This window comes from Archocentrus centrarchus, chromosome 20 (assembly GCF_007364275.1).
Source record: "Archocentrus centrarchus isolate MPI-CPG fArcCen1 chromosome 20, fArcCen1, whole genome shotgun sequence".
Lineage (NCBI taxonomy): Eukaryota > Metazoa > Chordata > Actinopteri > Cichliformes > Cichlidae > Archocentrus > Archocentrus centrarchus.
The window spans coordinates 23,791,451-23,804,984 of NC_044365.1; the positions used below are offsets into that span (position 1 = coordinate 23,791,451).

Here is a 13,534-nt window from a genome sequence, read left to right on the forward strand (position 1 = left end):
TATTAGGAAATATTCATGTTCCACTTCTCACCTTTTTGTTAAAACTAAAACTGCAACGTTATCCAGCTGACTGGTTTTATTTATTTTTTTAAATAAATAAAATTAATAAACAGTGCAATTGTTTTGATTTATTATTATTCACCATGCATTAATTCTTAAACTGTTTCCTTAGAAAATTGAACTACATTAGCTTAGTTGATACCTATAAACAGAACACGTATAATATAAAAAGCATTAACACAAATATCTAGTAAGCCAATCAGAAGGCAGATACTCAATGCATTCAGGCATGTAAAAATGGTCAAGATGACCTGCTGAAGTTCAAACTGAGCATCAGAATGGGGAAGAAAGGTGATTTAAGTGACCCTGAATGTGGCACGGTTGTTGGAACCATACGGGCTGCTCTGAGTATTTCAGCAACTGTGGATCTACTGGGATTTCCCCACACTACCATCTCCAGGGTTTACAGAAGATGGTCTGAAGAAGAGAAATAATCCAGTGAGCGGCAGTTCTCTGGGGACAATGGCTTGTTGGTGACAGAGGTCAGAGAAGGGCCAGACTGCTTCAGGCTGATAGGTAGTTAAAAGTAACACAAATAACCGCTCACTTACAAGAAAGCTATGCAGAAGAGCATCTCTGAACATACATGCTGAACCTCAAAGCAGAAGATCCAGTGTGGTCTTCTGCTGCTGTTTTCTGTCAGCTAAGAACAGAAAACTGAGGCTACAATTTGCTTGGGCAACAGAAAATTGGGAAAATGTTGCCTGCTCTGATGAGTCTCAATTTCTGCTGCGACACTTGGATGGTAGGGTCAAAATTTGGTGTAAACAATATGAAAGCATGAATCTGCCTTGCCTTGTATCAACAGTTCAGGCTGCTGATAATGTAATGGTGTGGATGATATTTTCTTGGCACACCATGGGCCCCTTGGCACCAACTGAGCATCATGAACGTGTGATGCAATCATGTCAACATGGACTAAAAATTCTGAGGAATGTTTCCAGCACCTTTCAGTCTGTGACATGAAGAATTAAGGCAGTTCTGAAGGCAAAATTGGGTTCAACCCAGTAGTAGCACTGTGTACCTAACGAAGGGGCAGTGGGTGTATATTTTCCACAGGTCTGAAGTGTTGTGTGTTTTTAATCCAACAAACATATTTTGCATTGAAGCACTTTCTTGACCTGCAGAATATTATAATCAAATTCTGTAAAAGGTCATTTTCCAGAATATTTAATATACAGCAATAAATCAAGAAACTATAACATATATACACATAAATGACATAGATCATGTCTTTAGCCCAGGTCTCCTGCTACTCTTTTTAATCAGATTGCCCTCACTCAAGTACCCTTTCAAATTCAAACACAAAAGAGGTGACTTAAAATAATTGATTCTGCTTTTATGCGCTCCATTATAATAATCGGAACCACAATTAAGGCTTTACTGAAATTCAATACTCTGCACAGGACGAGAGCTAACCTTCATCTCTGCTGCTAAACAGAACCTTGATCTTCAATATTAAGATTTTACAGAGCATAACAAGAGTTTCAGGAACATTATCAGCATTTACTACAGAACGCTGCCTCATTTCTTTTATTTGAAATAACACAGCTGCTAACAGCAGGTTTTCCATGACGTAATGTGTACTTACTTCACATATTTACCCACAAAATAACGCAAAGATTCAACTGTTCTTTTACAGAAATTGTAGCAATGCATGCAGTACCATTCTCTGGAGAGAGTTTATCGTAGGCGTCCTCATAGATGTAGTTGCGTCTGATGGTGACATTGATGCCATCGGGGAACGGCCCGTCCCCCTGCACGTCCCGTTTGTCGGCAAAGATTAACCTCTGGAAGATCTACAAGGCAGACATAAACCCGGTGACAGGGTCAGTGACAAATCCTAAGAGTTATAAAATATTTAATTCTCATAATAAGATTGACTGCATTCAGCCTGTATGCTGTGTTTTTAGATCAACACAAAGCATTGCATTTGAGTCATTAACCACAATGTTATTCTATCTGAAGTGTACTTAAAACGGTGTTAAAATACATACTGAACCTCTTTAATATTATATAAAAAATGAAAATAATGAACAGCACTTATATATAAGGGAGATAATTATAATACAGTCTTAATACAACACATAAAGCCTTATGCGTGGGACAGTGGTGCAGTACCTTCACTCGCTCCTCAAAGGGGACCACAAATGGGAGCTCTGTGAGGATGGCCAGATGTCTTTCTTCGGACACAGACAGCTGTGGAGGCTCTGAACCAACTGCAGAAAAAACACACAGCGTTCGATATATTAGCATTTGCTTTAATGAAGGTGAGACTTTTTTTTTTCCTTGTTTTTATCCAAAATAGAAATCTTATTCACCTCAAAGCCTTCCTTTCTTTTCTTAAACTTTTTGTCCAAATCACAGTAAAAATAATGCTCAAGAATCTCAGATTTAACCCTCAGTATGTGCCACCCTCCTGATTATTCTGTTGTCGTATACAGTCTTCCACAGCTTTGCACCGCACACCTTCTGTTGACTGTAAACAGTCAACAGAAGTTTGATGAGTGTTAAACTGTCTGTACCCTGCATGCACTTTTGATCAAGTTGAGGCAACTATTTTACATTATAATTGTTAATTACACAGTATTTTAACAGCCAAGTGATTTTGAGCTGGAACTATACTCTCCAACATCATGTGTCCTCTGTGTAACACTCATTTAACATAATCCTTCCTCACTGTTAAGCATTATGATTAAAACTCGTTCCACAGGCCATCCATTAACTATATTTCTACCCTAAAACCTTTTAATTAAACCAGTTGTGACCTGTCCATCCACCTATCAGGCTTTATCCATTAAGCTGCTGTTTGTTTTGTATTAAACTCAGCGTTTGGACTGTTTATCCCACAGAAAAAAAAAAAAAAATGCTACAATAGCTAAACCACTCTTCACTCTCCTCTGTGTCTACTGCAGCTCAATTATTCTGCCCAATTAGTCAATCTGATCTGCATTTTCCCATCAGGTTTCCATCTTTGAGGAGAAATATGGCCTCAGAGTGGTCAATACATTACTCGTTCATCAGCCACGGGCCTGTCCATTTAAGGAAATGAGAAAAGGCCAGACAAACACGTGGACCAGATGTGGCTGACTTCATCAGGTACTTTCACACTAATTGAATTTATCCCATACAGCCTCTGAGTGGCATTAGGTAGATCATACACACATTTTTATCAGCTTGTTTTCACACCATACTTCACAGAAACCCAGGATGGCTCAAAGTGAGCCTGATGAAGCCCTGTGCCGAAGTCAGTGTATTTTCCTGAGCGCCTAATTGAGTCAATGAAGAGAAAATGTGGTTAATATATCTTGGCGGGTACGGGGAAAGTTAATGACTTTTCTGGGGCTTCTTTTCACATCCCTGAAAGGCTGGGTGAATAAAACATTATGGTACTAGGAATTTTTTCCTCTCTCTTTACTCTCTTTTCTCTCACTCATTTAGCAATAACATTTCCTTTACGCAAAGATAATTCAATTTACACACAAACCTCCCTCATGGCTTTTCTTATGGGATACAATATCAATGCACAATTCCATAGAATATGAAAAGCAAACACAGAGAAGGTGACTTTGGACGGCAATTACTGTGATTTCTTGTGCTACTTATCAAGCTGACGCAAGCATTATGTGCTTCTAAATTTTCACCTATTGCCAAATGCCAATTGGGTAGCTGTGCGTTGTACATTAAAACAGATGATAATAGGCTTAGAGTCCAGTCATTCCAGCTGATTACAAATAAACAATTGGTTATCTACAATTTCAAAGGGCAGGATAAATGTGAAGGTCAATTAGACTAAAGGATTTAAATGTCAATAAAAAAGTACAGGGGCTCGGTATTTCGAATGTGGCATGAGAATGGGTTAAAAGCTGTTAAGGACTTGTATATTAATGGAATATTTTGTACATTTGAACAGCTTTCCACTGCCTATAATCTCCCAAATAATCATCTTTTCCGATTTTTCCAGGTCAGGGACTTTGTTAAAAAATTGTTTCCTCATTTTCCTAATCATCCCCCAGAAAACATGTTAGAGTCCCTTCTTTCTACTGACCCTGTAGCTAAAGGATGTATTTCTCTCTTGTACAAATCTATTTGGTCAACATCTTTATCAACCCTTACTGCAACAAAAAGTGCCTGGGAGGAAAGCCTTAACACTACGTTCACGGAGCAACAATGGAACTCAGCTTTATCCTTGGTGCACGCATCATCCATTTGTGCACGTCACAGGCTCATTCAATGTAAGATTTTTTATAGAGTCCACTACACTAATGCCAGACTGGCTAGAATGTTTAACACTGTTGATGCTGCTTGTGGCAGATGTAACCATTCCCCTGCCAACCATGCCCATATGTTTTGGATATGTCCCAAGTTGAGTCCTTTTTGGACATATATTTTTGACTTCTTAAGTAAAGCTTATAATTTCGTTGTTATCCCAAATTGCATATCAGCGATTTTCGGTGCTCCTCTTTGTGCAACTGTCCCAAAAATGCTAAAGCGGGCTTTGGCATTTAGCACTCTCCTGGCCCGCAGACTAATTTTGTTGAACTGGAAGCTCCCCCATCCACCCTCACAAAATCGTTGGGTCAAGGAAGTACTCTATAACCTCAAACTGGAGAAGCTCAGGTTTTCATTGTGTGGATCGATAAAGTCTTTTCATGACACTTGGGATCCCTTTTTGAAATATGCAGACTCCTTGAAAATTACTTTTGATGTGGAGGATGATTAAATTTTTTTTTTTTTTTTTTTTTTTTTTTTTTTGGTTGTTGTTTGGCCTTTTGGTTTGGGTTGGTGGGTGGGATATGGGCATACAATATCTGCACTGATTTACTATGTAAGCTGTTTTTTTTTTTTTGTACACTGTATGTTTGGGGTTGTTAAAGTTTAAAATGTTCAATAAATAAAGTTGGAAAAAAAAAAAAAAAAAATACAGGGGCTCCATTTAAAACTTAGTTACTTATAAATTCGAGGGTTTTTTTCTGTAGGGGTTGGAGGAGTACAAATGACAGTACCATCCAGTGTAGACTGAAGTGGCCCGATGCGGCCCATCCTCCGTGTTCTCCACACATGTCTTGCAGATGGGACGTACAGCTGCGTGACCTGGACAGAAAAGAGAGGATGATAATGAAGACTGTGAAGCTCCTGCCTGCGCCCTTTGGTTCAGAATAAGGGTGATAGATACTTTAGGAGTCCAAAGCTTTGAACATCCTCTCAGAAAAAGCAAAACAAAACAAAAATAGCAACGACTTCTGTAAAATTAGAAATTATTCTTGCTTGTACGGCTGTGGTATAATTTGTCTATATGTGTGGCACCTTTTTTTTTTTTTTTTTTGTCCAGCGTCCTTGGTTTTCTTGAAAGGTGCTATATAAATCTAAGTTATTTTTTTTCTGTTTAATTTTTAATTCTTTGCAAATGCACTTTGTATGTCTTAAATGTGCACTTTAATGTGTTGTGACACAGGTAGGTACCTTATCGGCCCGGATGTTGACCTCCTCTGAGAGCCAGTGACCTGCTGGACAGAAGGGTCGCCGGATGTCACGAGCTTTCACCATTTTCACCAAGTTAGTGATGACCTGAATTGTAGATCAACCACAGACACACACGCATACACACATACACATACCACATTAACATCTTTAAGTCTGATATTTGCATCCCCTTCCTTTAAAAAAAAAAAAAAAAGCATAGCTCAAGTCTATTTCACAAAGGAGAACAGCAGCCTCTTTTTCATGTACAGGCTTTTCAATGGGATGAGGTGCCTTCTCTTGAAGGAAAAAAAAAAGCAATTTGAGAATTTAGCCATTAGTGCGCCATTTATGGGGAGTATAAAAGAAAAACGACCTGCACCATCCTTCAATGTCCAGCCCTGTTAATTACTGGCGAGGTCTGCTGACATCAGCCATCGGACAGACGAGGCAAAAGGCAGAGCAGCACTGGATCACGGAGCTGTAGCAGAGGGGCTAAGGGTTGCAATGATCTTTCCATTTGGTTACATTGATATTACTGAACCTTTGTCCAAATGTGTAATGTTTTAAAGGATTGCTGCTAGTATCATTAAACCTATTATTCAGACAGCATGCGAATGTTTCATGTCTGAATGAGCAACCTGCTCCCCTTTCAATCAAAGCTGCAACAGTCATTTTTCCTGTTTGGACTGAGCAAATAATAACCTGTACAATAACATTTCATATCATTAACTCAGTCTCTAACTTGCAATAACTTAAGACATTTGATTCTGATGTCCTCTTTTGCGATTCTCCGAGCTAGTGTAGGAGGGGCGGGGGCCGTTATCTCTCGCTGCAGCAGACCGAGAACTCCTGCTCTTACTAACACTGGTGAGTAAGAAATTATTTAATTTAATGGTGCATTTACACTTCACTAATGCAACAAGTCTTTTGCACATTTGGCAACAATTGTGCTCAATTGTGGTGATGGACTCACAATGTCCATCACCATTGTGAGTCTGTCTGTATGAACCTGTAAAGTGACCCATTTCTGAATGACTGCATGCCCTCACTTTGACATACTATAGTAATGAGGCCTGAAATGTTATGTATCCCATGTCTGAAAGGGAGAGCACATTTAGAGCTTTTTTAGCCTGTTAATGATGTTAATAAGAAGCTCCCCTGTTGCTATGGCAAGTCACTGTTAAGACACCTACTGAAAAATCACATGCATGTCTTTGCGTGAAGATATTGATACACCTGCTGTAACAGTCATAGCCAGTCCATTTCCATATAATACCTCAGCCGGATTATGCCAATCGAAATGTTCATTTCTAAAGCATGTCATTTTCATAGAGCAACAATCAATCTTGGCCAATCACCGGGAGGCAATCAGAGCCCGCAATAATAGCAAGTGCAAAATGGTGTAAAAGGCACGTGACGATGGGTTTGGAGCAGACCTACCCCCTGACTCTGGGAATGAATAAGCATTCCTTAATTAGCCCATCGGGTTAAGTGCAAACCTTAATGGGCCTTTCCCAAACTCCGGCGTGACATCGTTCTCCAAACATAGCCAAGAAGAAAGTTCCATTAGCAATATTAATACAAGCTTAGTTGATCATTTTCATTCAATTAACTTCTTTCAATTAAATAGATAGCTCGACAATGGAGGTGATAAAAGATGGGGAGGGACAGCTGATGACACGAACCAAACATTAGCGTGTTAGGGGTCAGCGGCGTTAAACCGACTGTAAATCCCACCATTCAATTTGGAAAATGCATTTCCCCTGCTCCCCACTTCTTTAATGGGTCGTTTTAGCTGACAAGAGGCCTTTGAGCTGATCTTTTATGAAAATTCCAGACATTCTCTTCACGTATTTGCCACCTTTCAGAGAACATCAGCGTTGTCTAACAGCCAAGAACAAAGTTGCTTAAACACAGTTTTTCCCTGGAGAAAATCAAAGAAGAGAAGTGAAAGGAAGATGTGGAAATGAGACTAGAATTAAGTTACAGATGTTTTCCACCCAATTTCCTCTGGGTAAATAACCTCTATGGTGCTCCATCCCATCTTTGTCTGTTCATGCATACATGCTTAACTTCCACTGGTATGGACAAGCATTAGACCACTCTGCCTCAATGCACAGAGAGACTACACAACAATTAGGCCTGATGCTAAAGTGCCATGTTTCATGGCTAACACCCTGGTGAACAGACGTCAGTAGAACAGATTTAGCATCATCATCATCATCATCATCATCATAGGAAAGAATCATGCAAGGACATCATGAAGAACATGCCATGTTCATTTAATGCAATGTGTGTGTAGTGAAAGTCAAATGTTGAGATACTGCATGAATCCTTATCATGTAATGTACTTTTTGAGTTTTCTTATTGATAACAGAAAATACATCCACACCTGAGGCCAGATGTGGATGCACAGTTGTGTTCAAAATGATAGCAGTGTATTTAAAAATGTGAGTAATCGGAATTTGTATAAGTTTTTATTTCCAGGCATTGGGAATTATATTCTAAATAAGAAAAATGTATTAGTTTTTTTAATTACTTTACAGAAAATGAAGAAAAATGAATATTGGGCTGCATTTTCTTTACAAATTAAAATTTTTACTGCATAAACTGAAAAATCTTTAGGATTTAGCATTCCTGTGAATCACTAAACTAATATTTAGTTGTATAACCACTGTTTCTGAGAGCTGCTTCACAGCTGTGCTGCATGCAGTCAACCAGCTTCTGGCACCTGTGAACAGGTATTCCAGCCCAGGATGACTTGACAACTTTCCACAATTCCTCTGCATTTCTGTGTTTTGCCTCAGAAACAGCATTTTTGATTTTTGATGTTCTCTTCAGTATAAGGTAGCATGAAGTTTGTGTTTAAAGCTGCCATATGCAACAAGACTTTTGAAGAAATGGGTTGATCATCAACTCTATACTGACAAATTTTACAACTACAGGTTGGCAATATTTTCCCCTGTAATAAGCTTTTATATTGATGAAATGAAGAAGGAAATCATTTCATTTGCACCTAAAGGGTAATACAAAAAAAATGAAAAAAATTGCTATAATGTATAGGCAGGACTATATATATCTCACCTTGAAGAGCTGTACCCAGCGCTTCTGCTCAGCCTGGATGTGCTGCTGAACCTCAGTGTTCGTCTTTACCCCCACACTACGAAAGGCAGCCATGTACTCCTCTCTGTGCTCTGCTTTGGTCTCAGGATAGGCCAGCTTGATGATACCCAGACACGCATCTCTTAGACAGCGAGACAAAGTCACCAGCTCCGACAGTGTGAAGGGCATCATGGAGGACTGTGTCTGACCTGTTGAGAGGGAGAATACATACGCCATCTTTTACAGATATCGATCTTCACCATCTGCATGGTGGCAAGACAGTCTGTGACTGCTGAAAACAACGGACAACTGTAATATATTATTTTGTTACAAGCACGAAATAAGCGATATGAAATGGATGTAATAACCAGCTCCAGGGGGAAGTGTGTCTTTATCAGACATATATCCCCCTGCCCAACAACCTCTGTAGAATATATTCATTAGTCAAATAAAGCTCTGAACTAGATATAAAACAGGGCACTTAGGGGACTATTAGAGAACCAGATGGTTATGTCTATTACCTTCCAATTCATGCCCAAAAAACTCGCTGTCATGTACAGAGATAAGAGAGTGGCTGAAGAGAGAGCTGAAGAGATAGAAGACAGGAATGATGCGGTTGGAGTCTTCAAATGACATGGGAGACCCTCGATAGATCAGCTGTAACAGCGGCACCATAGAGCTAAAGGAGGCAGACACACAAAGATAAAAAAAAAAAGACAAGTATAAGGCTGTATGCATGGAAGCGTCAAAAACCGGCATTCGTCTAGTGGCCAGTTGAGGCTGGAAAAGTCACTCCCAATGTTAAAATGCCCAACTTTACAGCATTAAAAAGCATATTTACAGCCTGGTACAAAATCAGTTTGGGCCTTCATGGACAGTTTCCCCCTGCATAATAACTCTGAGTGGGGTGAATTTCTTTATAACTCATCCACCTGGTTAATTTAATTAGGGGCATGACCACACTGATGAGACAGGTGGAGCCAGTTGGTGTCTGGTGTCAAGTCATTAAACTGGACATTTTCATTGTTTGTGTGCTGTTGGTCCCTTCTGGAGTATTTTTAATAGAATATCTGACTAATATTATGGCTTGCTGTGTGGCACAGACTATCCAAGAAGTCTGTGCTTCAGTTTTGGTCAGTGAAATTCAATTTATTTATTTAATTTTTTTTGTCCCTTATTTAGCACTAATTAGCTGTATGGTATATTAGGTGTCTGTGCATTGCACCCATACACTAAATGCAGCTTGCTACCCAAGTTAGCCTGGGTTAATTGATAACTTTGGACTCCACCCTTTCATCCAAATAGGGTAACCTCTAGCTCCAAAAGACCATAGTCCAAAACCAGTGGGTGGCATCACAGTGCCCACGCCCATTTTTTATATCAACAATAATACAAACATGAGTATATATCTATAGCAGCTCTCACAAAGATAAAAACACAATCAGTGTTACAGGAGCTCACCCAGTGATCATCTTAGTTGTCATGGAAGTGATCAGGTGCCAGAGATGCCTCAGGAAGCGTGCATTGAAAGCCAAGCTGTACAGAAGTCTGCAGACAACAAAGACAAACACATAAAACAGGAACGTTTAAGTATATCAACTGGAACTGAGAAGACACTAGTGAGGGAGATGTTTCAATCAAGTGACACAATTGGTGTGAAGAACAATAAATTTGCTCTCCGACAATCTGTCTGCTGTGTTGAGATTGTTAACTCTGTCCCATTAACCAGAGGACACACAGCAAAAGGAAGATGAAAAAATAAATGACACTGTTAACCAACATAGAATTTTCTTAGCATTTTTTCCTCTCTCTCCTTTTATACCTTGTGAGGGCCAAAAGGAGATTAAATGAGCCATTAAGCTTTATTTAGGCGAGGCACCTTCCATTAGTAAACTAGTTGCTGGTGAGGGTGCCCAGCTTGGGTCATAAACAGCCCTCTGGCTTCCTGCTGGAGCCCCATTTAACTTAATGGCCGGGGGGACAAGACAATGGAGGACGTAGGAGGAGGGGAAGCCTGGTCCTTGCTGTGACCCCGCAGCACCGGCATGCTTCCACACTCCCAGTGAATTACATGATAATGCTGAGAAAAGCCTATATACCTCGCTATAGTCTCTCTGCACTCAACGGGCTGTGGCACCAAGGTGTGAAGGTGCTCTTTGTTCGTGTGTGTGTAAGTGTATGCTCCTAAATTGCATGGATTTTCACACAGAGGGTAAGTACAGGTGACAATAATGTGGTAAGTAAGCTGAAAAGCAAAATAAAGTACCCCTTGCATATAATAGGCCCCTGTCTACTGACACCTACTATATGAGGATGACTGTCTTTAATAGGGCAGCATCATGTGTTCACAGTAACGTAGAGGAATAAAGGTCAACAGAGGAAAAACATAAAAGATGGTTGAGCGGAAAAGGGGAAATTTGATGTTTGCTAGAGAGTCTCATCTCAGTCTCAATGTTCAAATTCCCATTCCACCATCCAATCTGCCAAAATGGAGATGAGCATTAGGAGCATACAAACCTCAATATGGCTTGAAAAGTGTTGATCACAGACCATCTGTCAGTGCAACAAGACACTGGAGGAAAGCAAGGAGCAGTGCTGTGGGCCCATAACAAGGGATGCGGGTGTTTGATTGAAATGGGAAACAAAGCACTAAATGCCAGCTGACATGCTGATTTACAGCCTGAGAAAACCCAAACCCCCATTTCAATCATGGAATGAACCACTAATAAACAAAGTCAACACATCAAAAGGGGTTGCATGTACGTGTGTGTGTGCATGCGCGTGAGCACATATGCACATGTGTGAAAAGCAGCTTGATGAATAATGCCTGGATCATTTCATTTTGTGGTAATAAAAGAATCTCAGTTCAGCAGAAAAATAACAGCCGTGCTCGGGTCAGAGGTGATACTGTGAGGCCTGGACAAACCTCCACCTAAAGACAAATTTGTTTTGTGGGCTTCTATGTCCGCATGACCAGCAGCATTTTTTTTTTTTTTTGTCACAACAACACAAAAATCACAGTAGCGGTTCAAAAGTAAATGAAGGTCACTTTCATCAGAGTAACCTGTTAGCAGCAGAGTGCTACACTGGAAGAAACCAAACAATCAAAGTGAAATTACACCAAATATCCAACCCTAACAATTAAAGTGAATTACTGCATAGTCTCTAGAACAAACCTGGGCTAAGTATAATTAGTAAATCAATCAAAAATCAATTTTGGTCTCAGTTGATTGTCCTGCTTTTAAGTTATCCTATGGAAAAAAAAAACAGTAGCTGGAGTGCAGTTTAATGAGACATTTTACATATTTATTAAAAAGGCAGTGTGCTGGGCTGGCTGCACGACTGCCCGGCCCCTCTTTTTTTTTGCTTTAACAGCCGTAAATCAAGGCCAGAATGCAATTTGCTCCCCTTAGCCTCTTGTAAAGCTATCCCGTCCACTCCTGCAGTGATTAATCTTTCTCAGTGAGCTAATTATTTTGTACAGATATCCAATAATGATGGAAGACGAAGGACAGGATTTATGGTAAAAGCAGAGAGAAGGAGGAAGCTGTAAAAAATAAGGGCTGGAATTATTCTAAATTCTGGTCAATAGTTTGTAAGTGACAGTGCAAAATTACTAGCTGACCACTGGAGTGCAGCTGCATGTGCCCATTTTATATAATTTAAAAGTACATATTTATCCTTTTATGCAAGGCTTTGGGGAATGCTATGGATCCAAAGGTAACAATAACAAAATAGGTGTCTAGTAAAACAGAGCTGCTAATGTGAAATGAAATGAAATCCATAACTGCATCCTCACATATAAATGAACTGACAGCTAACTGGCTTCAATAATAATTAACTAGAGCTGGTTGCCCGTCCATGAAGCTCAGCCTGATCACCTCCTGTCAGTCAATGCACCATCCAGACCCCCACGCTACCTCTGACATCCTGGCCTTAATGCAATCAACCTGAGAAGGGGTAATTGCCCTCATCCAGAACTGACAGCCTCCCTGACATCCCTGCTTCCTCTGCCGGTTGTAAATGCCAGCGGGTGCGGACCACTGATAACTGCCTGCCTGCCTGCCTCGCTTCATCGTTATTTACATTACTGCTTACAGCGCGGAAACACATAAAGACACAGTTTTCCTCTCAATCAGGTAGCTCTTGGGATGCGAGGCTGATCTCGACGAGATGTGTAAAATGTTATGATATGAAATAAAAAAATGAAAAGCCTTTACATTTACATGTGTTTTTATTCAGACACATGACAGAGGTATAATGAAAGACCAAAAATGCATACCTGACTTTTGGCACCATGAGACGATGTTGCACCATGAGCGTGTGACAGATGGATGCCATCATGGTGAAGACCTCCTCGCTGGCCGAATCCCTCCACACCAAGTTCAGCAGGGCGTTAGTCTGCTGTTTAGTGTCCAGTTTGTGGACACACTCCTCTGTTATCAGCTGAACTGAAATCCGGGTGTCATCCTAATATAGAAAGAGATGAATGCTGTTTTAAAAGACTGTGATGAAGTTATTGTGTTTTAAGGTTACTGTTCCCATTATCACATTAAGAGAGCTAAAAAAAACCTACTAAAAATAAAGATGAGAAATCTGAGCCCACATACCTCTGCCAAGACTGAAAATTCCCTGAATCGAGAAGGATACCTAGATCTAGGTTAGTTCATGTTATTTTCTTGACAAAATCAAGACAATTTGTCTGAATTTCCTCATATGTCTTTGTGATGATATGAGGCAACATGTTGAATTTTTATGTCACAACAGTAGAGAATCCTTCCAAATATTCTTTTATCCAGTTTCAGATCAACTTCACAAGTTAATCACATTTAAGGTGGGCCAAGCCCCAACCAGTGGTAAATATTTAGTGCAAATCCATCCATAATTTTTGAGTAATCCTGCTAACAGA

At 39.9% G+C, this 13,534-nt stretch overlaps 1 protein-coding gene across 1 annotated transcript in view; it reads right to left on the reverse strand.

Moving 5' to 3' along the window:
* The window catches only part of ube3c (ubiquitin protein ligase E3C), a 30,657-nt gene that overhangs the window by 10,563 nt on the left and 6,560 nt on the right, over window positions 1-13,534 (reverse strand). The window contains exons 11-18 of the mRNA XM_030757157.1: window positions 12,908-13,095; window positions 10,087-10,173; window positions 9,147-9,304; window positions 8,608-8,834; window positions 5,524-5,628; window positions 5,067-5,154; window positions 2,182-2,279; window positions 1,727-1,859 (exon numbers count right to left, since the gene is read on the reverse strand). Coding sequence (XP_030613017.1) covers window positions 1,727-1,859; window positions 2,182-2,279; window positions 5,067-5,154; window positions 5,524-5,628; window positions 8,608-8,834; window positions 9,147-9,304; window positions 10,087-10,173; window positions 12,908-13,095 — 1,084 coding nt within the window. The remainder of the gene's footprint in view (window positions 1-1,726; window positions 1,860-2,181; window positions 2,280-5,066; window positions 5,155-5,523; window positions 5,629-8,607; window positions 8,835-9,146; window positions 9,305-10,086; window positions 10,174-12,907; window positions 13,096-13,534) is intronic.